The 20,352-nt window shown below is 32.3% G+C and overlaps 1 protein-coding gene across 1 annotated transcript in view; it reads left to right on the top strand.

Moving 5' to 3' along the window:
* The window catches only part of LOC150092099 (uncharacterized), a gene marked incomplete at both ends in the record, with an annotated part of 300,006 nt that overhangs the window by 262,123 nt on the left and 17,531 nt on the right, over positions 1-20,352 (top strand). The window contains one exon of the mRNA XM_090415309.1: positions 1,487-1,558. Coding sequence (XP_090271435.1) covers positions 1,487-1,558 — 72 coding nt within the window. The remainder of the gene's footprint in view (positions 1-1,486; positions 1,559-20,352) is intronic.

Raw genomic sequence — 20,352 nt, forward strand, 5'->3', positions numbered from 1 at the left:
ACCTGCGACACACGCAAAATAACTTGGTGTCTACATAGAATGCCTCCTTAAATGGACAAACATATTTCAATACCTGCATACCAAACTCCGGATCATCGCAGCAAAACTCTTCCAAGTACATTATTGTACTTGGAAGAGTTTTGAAAGACATTATTCCATCCAACATAAAAAAAATCCTATACCACGGTAACTGTGAATTCCTACTCCGATACACTATAACAGTCTATGCAAACACATCAAACAGTCACCTAACAAAATTAGAAACGTTACATAGGAAAATTGTGTCAACCGTGATTTGGACACATTACATGCAACAACCAATATCCGACCAGTACATGGCGATACTCAGAATCCTGATTATCAAATCCTGAAACACTACATAACATTAACAAGGAATTACTTCAACATCACCTATGGAAACAACAGAGACACATATCGTATAACATGACCTACAACAAAACTGTACATTGTACATCACTACACTCTTCAACAACTCATACGGTTCTTTTGTGAGATCACGTCAGATACCCAAGCAACTCAACAACCTACCAAGAAATTTAAAACACATAGATATCTACAGAACATTAAAACACGAACTGTGATATATATATATATATATTAATGCTCTTCTTTGCAACTCTCTCTACTGTATTAGAATCCCCACGAAAACCAGGTAAATAGACCTGTGCACAGTAGTCCAAATGCAGTCTTCTGAAGACTTATAGACAGGAAATATAATATAATATCATAGAAAAATAATAGAAAAAGGAAAAAAGAAAAAAGTAAAGAAGCAATGGCTATATATTAGACTATAAATGTATGGGCTAATCAAAAAGTAGTCAAGATATTCAATTCTCGGTATATAATCTACTTTGATGTTACATATAATACACCATACTGAATGATTTTTGGTTTACCATTAAAAATCATTCAGGATTGATTTCCATACCTTCATTACGCTTAGCGTTCGAAATATTTTTCTGTTATTTGATTCTTTAAAAGACTTACCTTTATATGAAGCTCGTCTGTAGAGTAGCGTCTTATACTCTTATATGTAATTCTTTCAAATTTTAAAAAGAAAACTTGATATCTCTTAGTAAGAATTCTAGACTGTTATCCACCTGCAAAAACCAGGGTTAATCAAAAATGTTTTGCTTACGGTACTGATTATTCGATATAAAATTGATGTTCGTTAAAAAAAAGAGAGAGAAAAGAAAGAAAGAATGTAAAGAATCAGTGATAAGACTATGAGCTTTCAAAACGTAGTTAAGATATTCAAAAGGCTTGCAGTTTCAGATCTGATGTGTGATTTATAGTTATTACAAAATGTATACAAATAATATTTTTAATCTTTTAATCTGGTAATTGAACTTTTACAATATTTTCCTTCAATAACTAATTTTAATTTCTCCTCCTAAACTAGTATTACAAATAGCAAGTTTTATCTTTCATAAAATAGGAAAATCATTCTTTAATTTTTACTTAGGTAAATGTTACCCGGACTGCAAATGGGAAGTAGAAGAATTTCAACGGAGTAATAAAGATCTTCCAGGAGGAGGCGAGTTTTTCTTACTATTCTTATAATTAGAAGCTTTCTTTGATAATTATCTGAATGAAACTTTATTTTACAATTTTAGATGACAAGTATTGTAGCCATCTGTCCTCATCTGGAACTACTCCTTGCTAGTGTTCATGTGTTTCATAGAAGGTCCATTGAAGAGCATCATAAAAAAATTTGTTAACGACATATTCATAAATAAAACAATATTTGTAATAAATCCATATGCTGTCGAAACAGATTTCCACTTATTGCTCACATGATGTGGTACGTTATACCTCAGGTACCGATGCGTTTGATGAATGAAATATTACGGGAATCTCCGTCTGCTCACTGACAACCTTAATCCCTCATTTCAAACAGCGTGATTTTAATACTTTTTTTTATCTTCGTAGGCGTAGACTTCTGTGGCTAATTGGTTCAAAAGACATATTTTGGTAATTACACCACATTTTTTATTATTCAGTTATACAACATACTGAAATAATAGTTCCCGCCAAGATTCGTAAATCGTAGGATTTACATCTTCAGGGGTAAATAGTATCACTTAAAGTTTAAACAAGAGAAATTAATCAATACAAATCATAACCGTCTGGCTATTCATAAACTCAAATAATATAATGCAAATATAAAATAGTATTGACGTTGAACAATACTGGACGTTGCATGTGTCCTTGTTCTCGTTCATACAGTCCGAGCTCAGATTGAGATAGATTTTTTATTAGATTTTTAGTAGATTTTTTAGCAATCTCGCTTCCTTATATCAAAAATGTTACAGATAAGCTAGCCAAATTATTGAACACACACAACGTAAAAGTAGCCTTCCTTCTTATGGAAAAAATCTCAAGATTCCTACATCCACCAAAACTACCACATCATCCTCTTAAAAAAACAGCAATCTACAAAATCCATTGCTCTTGCGGGATTTGCTACAGGACAGATAGGAAGATCTGGAGAAATACGCATGGCTGAACACCAAAAAGACGTACAATACAAAAGAGAACAAAAACGGGTCTTGCTTTCCATACCACTTCCACTGGACACGATGTACTCTGGCATAAAACGACGATGTCATACATGGAAAACAACAGTTATTTAAGAAAATTTAAAGAAGCTGCTAATATGCTAAAAAGCCCAACCCAATGCAATAAAAATCAAGGTTTAATTCTCCATCAAGTGTGGTCAGCTCTAATAAAAAATCTGCCTCAATCTGAGCTTGGACTGTATGAACGAGAACAAGAACACATGACATCGTCCAGTATTGTTCAATGTCAATAACGTTATATATCTGCATTCTGTTATTTGAGTTTTATGAATAACCAGATGGTTATGATTTGTATTGATTAATTTCTCTTGTCTAAACTTTAAGTTATACTATTTACCCCTGAAGATGTAAATCATACGATTTACGAATCTTGTCGGGAACTATTATTTCAGTATGTTGTATAACTGAATAAAAAATGTGGTGTAATCACCGAAATAGGTTTTTTTTTTCGTCAGGAGCATCTTACATTTTATTTATATAATACGAGTAGAAAATTACAGAAGCCTCCTAGTCCATTGATGACTACTGAAGACGTTTTTTCCGAAATTAGTTTATGTAATTTATAGAGCCATTAAGTACACATACCGCCAGATGAGTTAGAAAGTTTTATTTAATACCGTGCTGGACCTGCCTGTACCAAACACAGATCCTCTTCAATTCCCTGTGCATAGTTTGGTGAGATGTGAGTTGGGAACAGTCTTCATTAAATGCTTCGGTCAACTGTTTCACACAAGTTGTTTGTCCGTGCAAGCCTTTTCAGACGATGGCGATTTCGTTCCTGACATACTGTCTGAGAAGCACAGTTATGCATCTTAGACAAACAAAGCAGGTTATTTTCCCAATGATTAAACACCCATTATCTCACCTTTTAAAAAATCAGTCAGCTCTTCTGTTTTCAAAATCTTGGTTTCAGCCAGACGGCCAGCCACAATACGTCCTTTATCGAACTCCGAAAAATACTTCGTTTTTTCCCATTGTGATCAACACTATTGGCAATTACTGACAAGTGGTATTCTTAAATTAGAGCACGTGATACGGCACGTTTCTAAGTATTTTGCACTTACGATGCGTAAGTGAGGTTAGGTATATCTGCATAAATGTTTCTAATTCAATGCCCGGTATGTGTAGTTCAGCAATGAGCAAAAAGATAGGTTATATCCATAAAACATAAAAACATGACGGTAATGGTAAAAATTAAAATTAGAAAAATTTAATAGCCAAATGAGAAGTTTCTAGCTGTTTACATTCGCAAAATATTATCTATCATTGAAATAAGATCATAAAAATTGGGTCTTACGTGCAAGTTTATGTTTCTCGTGTTAAAACATGGAATCTCCATTCCATGTTTTAACATTCCATTCTCAAAAACGTGCAATCTCCCTCGCATATGAACAAATTATTATGAATACCGTTTATGTGGTCTATCTAAGGTGTGGGTTACTTTCACACTGGCTGGGCGATGAATATTGAAAATGTATATTAGCAAATGAGTAAAACTTATAATATATAGGAATTATGAAAATTACACCAAATTAGGTAGTAAAATATTAATTTTTATATATTGCAACATAAGCGAAGAAAAATAAACATGTCTTCTGTAGCTGACTTTCTCACACATTTGTTTTATTTCATTTTAATTAGTTCTCTGTAGTAATAACATTCCATTCTTTCAAAATATTAACTTGTTTCTTTGGACATCACGAATGTTTCCTTCTTATTTCTAAGTAATGTTAATATTTCATCGACGTTCAATCTAATGTTGACTGCTTTCCCATGAAATGTACATTTTCTCTGAATTTGAAATGATATTTTGATGAACAATATCTATATTATATTACTTTATACTGCCGATCTCATTGGTGAAACGGTTAAACAAATACGCTCTCCGACTAACAGGCTGCCTCAATTCCCGCCGTGGTCAGAGATCTTGGTAATTATTCTTAGGCGGAAGATGAATTTCATCGTCCAGTGCGATACTACGATTCAATTAACGGGATGCATGAAGTGGCATTTAATGAAGGCTACTTCCGATAAGTAGTACTGTAGCCACTTCTGAAAAGATCAAGTTCAAGATAGGATAAGGATTCCTCACGTCATTGCGTGATAAGCTGATTGACGTCATTGAGTGTATGTGTGACGTCATGGGTTTGGAATATTTGAAATTTCCTTGGCAGAAGATATGTCAGTGACGTGCCATTGTTTCTTCTGTTCACGTATGGAATTGTCGGTGATGGTTCGAGATAGGGAATCGTGTCATGATTGAGGGGACAATGAACAAAATAGGGATAGGATGAATAGGGAAAGCGATGTCAGGGTCCTGGATATGTCTTGTCAGATGTAGACAAGTAAATAGTTTGCATATGGCATTGTGGGTATGGATAGTGATAAGATAGAGTTTGGAATGTTTGAATTTTTCACTCGGAGGGGACCCAAATCTGTCAAGGACATCATGTGGTGTGCTTGGTTCATGTATAACATTGTGGCTGTATTTTTGGGATATGGAATCGTGACGTTATGTGTTTGGAAATTTCTGGAGAACATATTTCTCTGTGACATCACGTGGTGTCTTGGTTTACCTATGGAATTGTGGGCGATGTTTTTGAGATAAGATATCTTGGAATTTCCTAGGAGGACAAATATCCGTCATTGTCTTCAAGTTTTGTCATAGGTGTTGCGGCACGACTTTTCCAATAAGTGTGATATTTCTTTCCTGTTAAAGATTATGGGAATTCTAGGAGTAGAGACGAGATGGCGGCAGCCTTTAGAATAACTAATAAATTTAATTATTCTAAATATAATTAAATATATGGTGGTGTTCCCTCCACAATTGTTTTTCTCATATACATAACTTATCCGAATATTTTGATTTGTCTACATTTAAGATCTTATACTTCATTACTTTTTCTAATTAACGTCATCTTTTTTACAAAATGTTTGGCTATTAGTATTTCTAGTTTATAGTCAAGAGAAAAACCAAATAGCATTTGAAAAATAAATTAAAATGAACGGAGACTTTGAGGGATTACAACAACTTTTGGTTATAGCGTAGAAATTCTAATGATTACTTCCAGAATGGCTCTTCTTAATGCGAATAGATATTCCAAAATAGTCGAATTTTATATCCACAGAAGAACACACACACACACACACACACACACACACACACACACACACACACACACACACACACACACACACACACACACACACACACACACACACACACACACACACACACACACACACACACACACACACACACACACACACACACACACACACACACACACACAAAAACATGAGTTGAAAGATATGATATGAGATGAAAGAACGATATTTCTGTAAATAACCAGAAAATCTAGTTGACTACATCTTTTAGAATTCCATCCATTTAGTACTCCTCATTAATTCTTTCGAACGGTGCCTCATGCTATGATTTCCCAGGCTTTCTCTCTAAAATAACATCGTAGAGTTGAGGCTACATGCGACTTCCTGTTTTTGGAATTCTGGTAGATTTGGAATTAGGACTCATAATTTTTGTTTCTCTATTTTGCTTTAAAAATCAGTTCAAATCTTTACAGAAACATACAAATTTGTCACATGAAACTGTGAAAAGTTGGGTAGCAACACAGCCTACACATGTCAGACATAAACCCATTAGAAGAAAGTTTAAATGCAATCAAATCAAAGTCCCAACACTTTTACACCCTTTTCAATGTGATTTGGCAGATATGCCATTCCTTGCAAAAGAGAATGGGTGGCTTGTGTTTCTATCTTGTGTCCATTAATTGATTTTCCTGATTTGCGTGGGTTCGAACACTGATAAAGAAATCAGCAGGCACTGTTGCTAATGTTTTCGAGTCCATTTTTAAAGAAGTGCCATATTACATAACCACAGATAAAGTAAAAGAGTTTAGCAACAACCAAGTTCGTGCATTGTTTAAGAACCATAATATTCATTTCTGCATGACCAGGAGCAAAACGAAAGCACCCATTGCAGAAAGATTTATCTGAACATTGAAAACAAAGAACTAAAATTGGATGATGTACAATAAAAGTAAAAGTTTTACATATGTCTGTAGATTTTTCATATCTTTAACTATGTCATTTCCGTTTACCAATTTGTTGTGTCTACTTACGAACATTTCTGACTGGGGCTTGAAATTCTCTTGGTCTTACATTAGGATCTGATAATGCTTCCCACACAACAATCCAAACTTCACATCTCATTTCTGCTCGCTAATTTGTTGTATCAATGTGTGACATTTTATGATTGGTTTGGAAGGCTTCATTAGTGTTTTCTTCTATTTCAAATGAGTATTAGCTCTGTAATATAATTTGATAATTTCTAAGTTACCTTTCATTTGACTGAAATATTATTAACAAATTATATTTACAGAATCTAACATACAGAAATAAAATAAAGTAAAAAAGACATTATTTTTTTTCTTATTCTTCTGATTTAACATTTGTGCTGATGTTCATTGTCTGTGATTTTCCAGTGGTGCATATGTGTAATTCACGCGATTTTTTCCATGTGATATGTTGAAACAAGATGATCTATGGTTTCCACAAGTAAGGCAACACTTTTCCATCAACTCTCTTGTTTGCCTCATTTCTGTTAGTCCCTACTGGCTGTTGTCCTCTCAGCCCAACATTTATTTCACAGTAGGGATATTTATAAATATATATATTTTAACACAATTAGCTTTTATATTTTTATTTTTTTAAACCAATACATATAATTCTATTCAGAATAAGTGAACAAAAAAGAAATAAATAAATAAATAACTGTTTGTCCTTCTCTGACTATTAATTTTATCTTCGATTCTTTGCTTCTGTAGCTGAAATTTATTTCATTTATTTATTTTTTAGCATTAATACGTTTTAGTAACGGAAATGAGACAAAAAAGGTTTTGAACTCTCCTATCGCCTTTGTTTTTTAGAAACTTCTATTGCCAGCACATCAAATAGTTATTTCTTATAATTTGAGATGAATATTTGCTCTGTAGTATACTTTATAATTAATTTAATTTTCATGTTTCCAAAATCTAACCATTTAAAACTTTAGAATATATGACTTATCATGTTGACTTTTCATGACTGTTGGAGAAACCTTCATCTGTGTCATTTCTTGTCCCAATTTTGTTGTACCTAGATGAAAAATTATGTGTTCGGGTTGGAACTGTTTGTTAGTGTTTTCTTATATTTCAAATGAATATAATCTGCGTAATATACTTTGGTAATTTCTATTTTACCTTTTATTTGACTGAAATATTATTTACAAATTGTATTTACTGAATCTAACACACAGAAATTAAATAAAGTGAAAAATACATTTTTTTCTTTGTTTCTTTGTTTCTTTACACAAAGAAAGTTTCTTTGTGTAAAGTTCTATTTGTTTAGAAGTTTGTAACAGAAACGTAACATAAAATATAAGATCACAGCTAAAAATCAGTGAAATAATAATAATAATAATAATAATAATAATAATAATAATAATAATAATAATAATAATAATAATAATAATAATAATAATAATAATAATAATAATAATAATAAAACTATTTATTTGTGGTGGCAAATGAAGTAATGTAAGAAGAAGAAGAAGAATGAAGGAAAACAATTATGAAAAATACGAATTTTCGGTTATCATTGATATGATTGATTGTCAATTTCTTTTGAATAAGACTTCAAATTTATTTCCTAAAGAAATTTGTATTTCTGATGGAATTAGTTTAAGATATGCATTGATAAAAACACTGTGTAGTTGGAATGAATTACCTGAAAGAATTAAGAAACAGAATTCTTTGTTAATAAATTATAACCATCAGCTGAACTGGGAAATTGGTTCACTATCTCTGGACAAACTAAGAAATTGGATGATAGAATCAACATGCAAATATCAAATATTGCTCGCCAAAGGAGGAGAAAATCAAAAACATTATAGGGTTAATAGGGAGACCTGTTCTTGGTTTAAATGAAATTGGATGCCCAAAACCTGAAAACATAACATGTACTTTTAAATGCTTTTGGAAACATATTGAAAGATTCTGTGCTTTTAATAATGTTCAAAAATGTATTGGTTTTAAAAAAATTAAAAATGTTACCATTAATTTTACTACAGTAACAAGTTCCCAAGAACAGAAATGAAATAACTTTCGCACAAGTGTTGGGAAATCATATCCTATGACTGCTGATGTTACAATAATAGTAAGGAACAAAAAATAGAATGCACTTTCACTTAATTTAATTTCTAAATTTTAGATTAAAAAAAAGATAACATTGTAAATAATATTTCAGTCAAATCAATGTGTAAACTTAAATAAGCAATAGCGTGTCATCGATGTCTTATGCAAATTTAAGTTTGGAATTTGGTAACATAGAAATTAATAAAGTATACTACAGAGCTAATATTCATTGAAATAAGATTAAGTAATTATTTATTTGTGTCAGAAAAAATAACTAAATATAACAAGTGTGTTAAAATATATATAAAAATGCCTACTGTAAAATAAATGCTAGGCTGAGAGGACAACTGTCAATTGGGACTAGTCAAATGAGACAAACAAGGGATATGAAGGAAATTGCTGCCTCTCCTGTAAAATCCATAGTTCAACTTGTTTTGAAATATCACATGAGAAAATCACTTGAATTTCACGTATGCACCAGTGACAAATCATACACTACGAATATCACCGCAAATGTAAAATCAGAAGAATAAGAAAAAAATAGCGTCTTTTTCACTTTATTTAATTTCTGTATATTAGATTTAGTAAAAACAATTTTTAATAATATTTCAGTCAAATAAAATGTAACATAGAAATTAACAAAGTATATTACACAGATTATATTCATTTGAAATATAAGAAAACACTAACGAACAGTTCCAACCCAAACACAAATTATTTCTCATCTAGGTATAACAAAATTGCAACAGGAAATGACATGGATTAAGGTGTCTCCAACAGTCATGAAAATGCAACATGTTGAGTCATATAATCTAACGTTTTAAATGATTAGAACTTGGTAATATGAAAATTAAATTAATTACAAAGTATACTACAGAGATGATATTTATTTGAATTAATAAGAAATAACTATTTGATGTGCTGGCAATAGAGGTTTCTAAAAAACAAAGACGAAAGGAGAGTTCAAAACCTTTTTTGTCTCATTTCTGTTACTAAAACTTATTAATGCTAAAAAATAAATAAATAAAATAAATTTCCGTTACAGAAGTAAGTTAAGAGCACAAAGAATCGAAGATAAAATTAATAGTCAGAAGAGGACAAACAGCTATTTATTTATTTTTTTTTTGTTCAGTTATTCTGATTAGAATTATATGGATTGGTTTAAAAAAATAAAAATGTAAAAACTACTGTGAAATATATGTTGGGCTGAGAAGACAACAGCCAATAGGGACTGACGAAAATGAGGCAAACAAGAGTGTTGATGGAAAATTGTTGCCGCTCTTGTAAAAACCATAGTTCAACTTGTTTTGAAATTTCACATGGAGAAAAATCACGTGCATTACACGACGTAAGCACCAGTGGCAAATCACACACCATGAATATCAACACAAATGTTAAATCAGAAGAATAAGAAAACAAAATAGTGTCTTTTTCACTTTATTTAATTTCTGTATGTTAGATTCAGTAAATACAATTTGTACATAATATTTCAGTCAAATAAAAGGTAACATTGAAATTAACAAACGATATTACTGAGCTAATATTCATTTGAAATAGAAGAAAACGCTAATGAAGACTTCCAAACCAATCATAGAATGTCACATATTGATACATCAAATTAGCGAGCAGAAATGAAATCTGAGGTTTGGATTGTCGTATGAGAAGCATTATAAAACCCTCAAGTAAGACTAGGAGGTTTCCAAACCCCAGTCAGAAAAGTTCAGAAGTAGGCATAACAAATTGGTAATGGAAATGACACAGTTTAAGATATGAAAAATCTACACACATTTGTATAACTTTTACTTTTATTATATTTCATCCAATTGTAGATCTTTGTTTTCAATGTTCTCATAAATCTTTCTGCAATGGGTGATTTCATTTCGCTCATGGTCATGTAGAAATTAATATTACGGTTCTTAAACAATGCATGAACTTTCCTGTTGCAAAACTGTTTTATTTGATCTGTGTTCATGTAACATGGCACTTCTTTAAAAATAGACTGGAAAGCATTAACAACAACGTCTGCTGATTTCTTCTTCAGTGTTTGAACCCACACAAATCGGGAAAACCAATCAATGCACACAAGAAGGAAACACAAGTCCCCATTCTCTTTTGCTAGGGATGACATATCTTCCAAATCGCACTGACAAGTGTGTAAAAGGGTCAATACTTTGATTTGATTGTGTGTAAACTTTCTTCTAATGGGTTTATGTCTGACATGTGTAGGCTGTGTTGTTACCCAACTTTTGACAGTTTGATGTGCAAATTTGTGTGTTTCTGGAAAGCTTTGAATTGATTTTTAAAGTAAAATAGAGAAAAAAAAATTACGACTCCTATCACTAATTCTAGGAGAATTCCAAAAACAGGAAGTCACACGTAGCCTCAACTCTATGATGTCAATTTGTACAGAAAGCATGGGGAAACATACCATCATGAGACTCTGTGCGAAGGAATTAATGAAGAGTACTAAATGGATTGAATTCTAAAGGATGTAGTCAACTAGATTTTCTGGTCATTTACAGAAATATCGTTCTTTCAACTCGTGTGTGTGTGTGTGTGTGTGTGTGTGTGTGTGTGTGTGTGTGTGTGTGTGTGTGTGTGTGTGTGTGTGTGTGTGTGTGTGTGTGTGTGTGTGTGTGTGTGTGTGTGTGTGTGTGTGTCTTATTAATTGGAATAGATATTCCAACTATTTTGGAATATCTATTCACATTAAGAAGACCCATTCTGGAAATACTGTAAGTTATCATTAGAATTTCTAGGCTACATACAAAAGTTGTTGTAATCCATTAAAGTCTCCATTTATTTTAATTTATTTTTTTAAATGCTATTTGGTTTTTTTCTCTTGACTATAAACTAAAAATACTAATAGCCAAACATTTTGTAAAAAAGATAATGTTAATTAGAAAAAGTAATGAAGTTTAAGATCTTAAATGTAGACAAATCCATATATTTGGATGAGTTATGTATTTGGGATAAAAAGTGTGTGTGTGTTGGAGGGGACACCAACATATAATTAATTATTCAGAAAGGTCTAAAGGCTGCCACCATCTCGTTTCTACTCTAAGAATTTCCATAGTCTTTAACAGGAAAGAAATATCACACTTATTTGAAAAGTCATGCTGCCACCTATAGATGACCATTGACAAAATTTGAAGACGATGACGGATGTTTGTCACTCTAAGAAATTCAAAGATATCTTTTCTCAAACACATCACCCACAATTCCATAGGCAAACCAAACCACCATTGTGTGTGTGACAACATTGTCACACATACAATGGTAATTTGCGAACCTAACACACTACGTGATGTCCCTGACAGATTTGTGGCTCCCGAGTGAAATTCCAAACATTCTATACACTATCTTTTCTCTAACCACAATATATAGATAAGTAAACATAGATGTAGATAGGTAAATTGCAAACGATTTACTTATCTACATATGAAAACAACAAACATCCAGGAAACTGACATCGCTTTCTCCATTCACCATACCCCTATTTTGTGCAGCGTGTCCCACCAATCATGACAGGATTCCTTATCTCGAACTATCACTCACAATTCCATACGGGAACAAAACAAACAACGTGACGTCACTGGCACATCTTCCCCCAGGGGAATTCGAAACATTCCAAACCCATGACCTCACACACACATGCAATGATGTCTATCACCTTATCAAATAATGATGTTACGAATCCTTATCTTATCTTATCTTGATCTTGATCTTGTCAGAAGTGACTACAATACTATTCCGATATCTTGCCAAACTATGTGCAGGGAATTGAAGAGTATCAGTATTGGCAGTCTATCAGGCAGGTCCAAGATGGTATTAAATAAAAGTTTCTAATTCAGTGGCTAGTACGTCTATATTTTATTATATTTGATTTTCTTTTCTTTACTCAGTTTGGTGGTAATTTTATATTTTTGATTACCATTAATATGGTGGTGGTATTGTCATCTTAGCCTCCAAACCAGCACTAGGAATGACATTTGCTCTAATCCAGGTTGTGCGATTTGTTTACTCCAGGTGGGGTCATGTGGAGGTGGGGGTGACATTTTGTTGGGAGATAGGCTACTTTGCGATTTAACAACCCATTAGAAGCCCTTAGAATAAAGATAAGCAAATAGAAATAAATGACAGCTGCATGATGAACTCTTCTGATCTCTTTCACTTTATATTAGATTTTCCTCTATTTTGCATCTCTCTCTCTCTCTCTCTCTCTCTCTCTCTCTCTCACACACACACACACACACACACACACACACACACACACACACACACACACACACACACACACACACACACACACACACACACACACACACACACACACAGTTTAGAGAATATTAGAAATACGTAACTGATAAATGGAATCCAGCATTGACAAGCAACTGTGTGACAAATGACAGACACTAGCTATATGTAATTAGTAGAATGCTGAGGTGAGACCATTTCACGTCACCAGTTACTGTGTTACAATGGTCAGTTCCAATAAAGGCTCACTGCTGCAGTTGATTATTATAACACTGACAGAGAATCATTTCACATACATTTCTCAGTACAGTCGGCAGGGTGTAGCATAGAGGCAGCATACCTCATGGCTTAATAAGGACGCTCGTTAACCATATTGCGGTATGCGCACTTGCTACGCTAGCAATTAGCATAGCAAGTGCCGAAAGAAGTTTTTCCATGCTTAAACTGATTAAAATTATTTGCGAACAGCAATGACCCAAGAAAGATTGGTTGGTCTAGCAACTATATCGATAGAGGTGGACACAGTTATAATTTAAATTTAGAAGAGCTTATAAATAGTTTTATTGTGCGATATCCCCGTAGAGCAAACATTTAATTAATATTATTATGTAATTGTTTGGCATTAATATTTCTCTTGTAATAAAAACAAAATAGCAATTGGAGATTTTCTTATATTTTTGTCTTGTAATCCATCAGGGGCAATATTTAATTGTTTGCTTCAGGGCGCGATCTAATCTGGCGGCAGCCCTGGCAGTACTGTACAATAAATATCAAGTCAAGATGAAGAATAATCATATATATGATAAAAATAATACTAATAATTTTAATAATACTGATTTTTATTTATTTATTTTTTGTTGATTGAAATATTTACATATATACAATAATCTTGAGTAACATTCCCAGGTGTTCTTGTATAATGTTCAGCCTAAAGTATTGCACATAGGGTACATTTTTACAAAGGTTAGATTTTTATTTACTAATTTTATGAATATACGTATTATATTTGATAATACTAGTAATTAAGGAAGTTAATCAAAGTTGTCTTGAGATAAATCAGTCAAAGATTAAAAATAATAATGATTTTTATGATAGCAAATCTTTTGTTGTCATACTTATCAGCTGTTAGAATACCTGATAGTTTAGTTAGACGGATTTGTTACTGTCAATATTTTGTTGGCTGAGACATCTCATCTAATTAGAGTTACAATTACCGTGAAATTTTAAAGCACTATTAAATACAAGAAGTGTGAGTTACAACGTGATAGAACATGTAATTGCATGCTGTTAACAGCAAATTATGATTTGAAGGCATAAAATATCATTAATGTATATTATATATTACATATTTTTAACATCAAGTAAGTTTCAATTTTAATACAATTTTCCACACAATATGCAATTCAGAATACAGTTGTCAATACAATATACAGTTTTAATACAATATTTAATTTTAATACAATGTCTCTAATATTGAGGGATTCTATTTATCATAGTAATTTTTGATATTTTCTCCATTAATTTTAATATTTAATTTTATACATAGCCCATAATGCATACTGTATATTATGCGATTTTTAAATGTTAGTGTATGTGTGTGCGTGTGTAAATTATGCCCAGGATTAAGTAAAGGAAAGGAAATGGTAATTTTTAAAATTTTTTTTTAAATTAAAAATTTTAAAAAATTAATTATTTTTGAAGTGAGTTGGATGATAATATTTCTGAAGATAATAGGATTAACATAACTTTTTAAAATTTTTTTAAAAATTTTTATTTATTTATTATTATTATTTTTTTTTTTGCATCTGTTGCTGTTTGTTCTACATTTTGCATGATCTGGATCAGTTTATAATTTTCTGAGTGTGTTGACACAATTTCTACAGTTCGTGTTTCAGCGTTCTGTATCTGTTAGATATTTTAGATTGTACGACAGGCTATTGGGTAGTTTCAGTATATGATGCATTCTCACGGCTGCACCATATTAGTTGTTATAGTGTTTAGCTGTGTACAGAGGGTTCCCGTTGATCGTGTTATGCGACACGTGTCTCTGTTGTTACGGTGGCGTTACTGAAATAATTTTTAGTACCAGTATGAAGTATCTCAAATTCTTTATACTCAGGATTTTTTGTTTTGCCATCAGATAATTGTTTTAGTTTCTCAAAGCACCATCGAAACAATTATGCTGTCGCTAAGTTTTTTTTTTGATAAGTGATTGTTTGTTGTGTTTGCATAGATAGGTATAGTACTTGAGTTTTGTTTCAAACATTCCGTGCTATACGAGTTTTTTTTTTCTTTTTTTTTGCACTGAATGGCATGTAATGTCTTTTGTTGGAACAGTTCAGCAGCAGTGGTGCATTGTTTGTTATGAATATATCTCTACATTTTTTTCCATTTGAGGTGGCAATATATTGACCGAGCTTATGGTTTACTATGTTTTAGGGGTGTGATTTTGAAACACTGACAGCTGCTAAAAGCTAATGCAATAGCATGTATAACTGTATATATATCTTCGGACAATGGACTAGTATGTGTGATTCTTAGCTTCTTTAGGATTAGCATTTATGTTTTTCTGCTGTTTGCTTATGTTGATTAGATCATGTTGTGATTGCAGAGAGTAGCGTTAATGTTGTGTGTACCATTAGTAAAGCGGTATCATTTGAGAGAAAGTGATATATATGACTTTGTTGGACAAGTTGTGACTGTCATTTATGTACACTGTATATGTCGAACAGTGTAAGTGATTATACAGTAATGTATAATTTAACAGTAATGTATTGCTGTTACTTTTTTTATTTTTTGTGATCGGAGCTTGCTCTACCCTTGCTATGAGTTGCTTCAGTGTTGCACTACCAAATAGGTTAAGTGTTGCACTATCCAGGTATTTGCTTACGCTTGGACTAGCCGAACTTTATATAGTTTCTATATTCGGCATGAAACACTTTCAGTTTCTTATTCGGCTATGAAACAATATGGGATGTAATATCCCTTAACGTAAATACTTATTATTTCTTATACGTATTTTTATTATTTTAATATATTATTTTTTACACTTTTTTCCAAAAAGTTATAAAGTTATTGGATCATTTGCATTATGTAGTCTATACCAGTTTGCATTTTTTATAAGATTATCAGCAATGCTTTGTACTGTGATGGTAGTGCAGCTTATCTGGTGGGGGTTTAATAGCATGTGAGGAATGCAACGGTGCTATTATTTTTATTATGTGACACCTCCAGGGAGTCCAAGGACTCATCGAGGGAGAGTGTGCCAACAGCATCGAACGATTGAACTCCTTCAACTACTAACCACGCTCAAACTTGCTTAACATTTTGCGTGGGCCTTTAGTAGCAGAGGCGCTACCTTTGTTGGCGTGGAAAAACAAAGTTGGGATAAAGTACTGTCATCGATTTTGATAGATATTGCTGATGATATATATGTGTAAATAAGATATGATGTGATCTGTGCATGATTGTGTTTATGAATCCCCAAGTATTTCTTCTGTTGTTGGCGTGTTTGTGGTCAGGTTTTTGTACTGGCTTAATATATCCTGATATGTGTTAGTGGCCAAAGAGCTACACTCAAGAATATTTATAATAATACCTCCTATTAGATGCAGCCTATTTTTTGGGAGATTGTTGATACCATTAATCCACATTTCCAGTTCATGAAGGAAGCTGAATTAGTTTATATCTGGGAGTCTGTATGTTATTTTATTATGTACTGTGTTTAGGACTGTGTCTGTTGTTAGTCGTGATCTCCAAGAGTAACGTTTCTGTATATTCAAAAGAAGTTGAGGTTAAGGCAATGCTTCGGTTTTAAAGTGGTTAAGATCACACTGTGTGTTTTATTTTGGGAATGCCATAATACCACCTCCTGCTTTTCATGAAAAGTATATAAGCTATAGAACTGGCAATTTTTAATATTATATACACAGACACTTCTGTATTACATATAGAAACGTCAGTCAAGATTAGAACAGCAATATCTGTCAGGATATTATTGAGCTATGTTACTAACATAAGTCAGTTATGCTTCTTATATTACTGTGCAGTATGGTGAGTTCAGAACTTGTATAAAAATTGTCTATCTGCTTATTTAAAGATTAGAAAAAAAATCACCATTAACATTTTTCCAGTTGAAAATGTTCGCAGTAATTTGTGGTAGCGATGTTAGTGTTAAAAATGGCAAAATGTGCTTTCTATAGGATTGGGGGGGTAGGGGAAGAAAGAACTCTACACTTGCAAACCAGTTAGGTGAAAAATTACATTTCTCATAAATATTTGTGAGTTCTTCATCTATCGAATTTTTTTTTTGTTTTCCTTGCTTGATAAGCAGAATTTTGAAGTACAAATCCAGTTCTTTTATGTAGATTGGAGTTGGGGATGCCTAAGTGGTAGTATTGTAGCCACTCTGAACCGGATCAAGATCAAGATAAGATAAGGTATTGTGACATCATTAGATAATAAGATCATTGACGTCATTACGCGTGATTCAGTGGATGATGTCATGAGTGGGGAATGTTTCGAATTTCCCTGGGGGAACATGTGTCATTGAAGTCACGTTGTGTGATTTTGTTTGAGTATGGAATTGTGGGTGATAGTTAGAGGTAAGGAATCGTGACGTTATGAGTTTCAAATGTTTGGAAGTTTCTGGGGGACATAGTGTGTTTTTGTTTAAGTATGGGATTGTGGGTGATGGTTAGATATATGATAGAGTATGTAATCCTTTGAATTTCTCTGGGAGCCACATCTGTCTGCGACTTCACGTTGTGTGTTTTTGTTCGCGTATGGGATTCTCGGTGATGGTTAGAGATAAGATAGAGTATGGAATGTTTGGAATTTCGCTGGAGGACACACATCCGTCATTGATGACACATTGTGTTTTCTTTTGTCTATAGTTGGTAGTACGAATTTTCCAATATAAGCGTGTGGTATTTCATTACTGTTATTGAGTATGGGAATTTTAGTTTAGAGTCAAGAGATGGGGTCGGCAATTTGACATTTTCTAAATAATTAATTACTGGCTAACGCTGGTGTGTTTACCTCCCCCTCAAGCACAAGAACTTTTTTTACCCATATACATAACTAATCCGAATATTTTGATTTGTCTAAAATTTTAAAATCTTAATTTTCGTTACTTTTTTTAATTAAATGTTTTCTTTACTACAAAGTTTTTGATTATGGGAATTTTTGTTTAGAGTCAAGAGATGGCATCAGCATTTAGACATATTCTTAACAATTATTTAAAATCTATCATTGGTGTTCCCTCACCCCCTCAAGCACACACACTTTTTCTTTTCATTTACACTATATGTTTCCAACTTAGACATGAAAATTCGCTAATGTGGCCCATACTGAAAGTTTCTAATGTATTTATGTACCCTATGATTAATCTTGTGAAAAACTATTCAGTATTAGAATTAGAATTGCGCTTACCAGATCCTACGAGCACCGGTCATTTGAAATTACAAATATCATATAAAGTCACTGCACTCAATAGATATTGTCTGTTTTAGGTAATTTTGATCAAAAAATCTGAATTAATGCTAATATTTTCAAATGATCATTGCTATATTTAAACTACTCGAAAGAAACATTAGCTTACTTTCTTTCCAGAATGGCTTTTCTTGGAACTGACGAATTTCAGAATGCAAATAGATATTCCAAAATATTTGAATTATAACCATATATTCACAGCACAGCACACAAGACAATTTGCGAGGTGAAAGAACGAATTGCAGTAAATAAAACTGAAAATCCACTCCATTATTGTTCCTGATAGGTTTCTGTCCAAAGTGTCATCATGGAGTTGAAGTGGAATTGCCTTTTGGTTGTGAGTATGTGTGATTCCTGTGTTTGAAATTTTGGGTGATGATTAGAGTATGGAATTCTGACAAGTGAAATGAGTTTTTTTTTACTTTACGGGATACACAAAACTGCACAACGCACATACACAAGGCATTAAAAACAAATTGCAGTAAATAAGCTGAAATGCATTTGACTCTTGTTCCTTATAGGTTTCTGTCCATTTCCTTAATAACATTCACAATGTAGTTCATGGCTGTGTTTTTTCTGATAGTTGTGGATGTTCTCTATTTAGTGACATCATGGGAAGTAAAGTCACTGCTATTCTCTCCAGTTAATTTTTTTTCCTTCCATGTTCACATATTCAAAAAGAATTAAATACTGGTTTCTCAGTTTTATTGGCTTTTTCTTTCACATATTTCTTTACAATAGGTTTTAGTTAGACATTTTCTAAAATAATTATCCTGGAATCTCAGTTAGAAATTCTAAGCAGAATAAATATTCTTAAATATGGACAACACATCAACGATACCTTAATTATTCATTTAAGGTTACAAATACACATTTACTAGACTGAAATATTATTTACAAGTATATTAACAATGCAATTAGAACAAAGAAATTGCTATTTTCCTGAAGAAAGAAAATTTCCAATTGGTTTTGGGCTCGCCCTTTTTTATGTTAAGGAATACACAAAACAGTATAACACACATACACAAGGGCTGAAAGAACGAATTACTGTACATAACACGAAAATGCAGCTGACTCTTGTTCCTTAGCAGAAAATCTTTAGTTATGTTTCCATTATCAACTATAAGAATTCCTAGGTATTTTTTCAAGTTTTGGGTATCCAATATCATTCAATTCAAGAACAGGTCTGCTTATTAACCATTAATGTTTTTGATTTTTCTCTTCCTTTGGCAAGCAATATTTGATATTTGCATGTCCATTCTATTATCTAATCTCTTAGTTTGTCCAGAGATAGTGAATCATTGTCCAATTTCAGGTGATGCTTATATTTAATTAACCATGAATTCTGCTTTTTAACTTTTTCAGGTAATTATTTCTAAGTACAAGGTGTTGTTGTCAATGCATATCTTACAATAAATCCATCAGAGATACAAATTTCTTTAGGAAATAAACTTGGGAGTTCATCCAAAACAAACTGAGCATCAATATTACCAGTTATATCTGAAACTTTGTATTTTTTCCCCACTTTAGATTTATCACTTTCTTTTTTCTTCATACTTCTAACATTACTTCTTTTGAAAGCACAAATAAATAGTTATTATTATTATTATTATTATTTTACTAAATATATGCTCTGGTAGTATACTTTATGTTAACATTCTCTTACAAAGTTCCAAACATTTAGAAATTTACACTGTAGTGTTATCTTTAATCATGACTCATATATGCTCTTTTGATCTTTAGTTGGTAGCCGTTTGTAGTGGTAATGACAGTTTTTTCTTTCATGCACATTTTCTAAAATAATTAAC

This window comes from Typopeltis vanoorti, unplaced genomic scaffold, assembly GCF_054136105.1.
Source record: "Typopeltis vanoorti isolate ZY-2024b unplaced genomic scaffold, IOZ_Tvanoo_1.0 HiC_scaffold_690, whole genome shotgun sequence".
Lineage (NCBI taxonomy): Eukaryota > Metazoa > Arthropoda > Arachnida > Uropygi > Thelyphonidae > Typopeltis > Typopeltis vanoorti.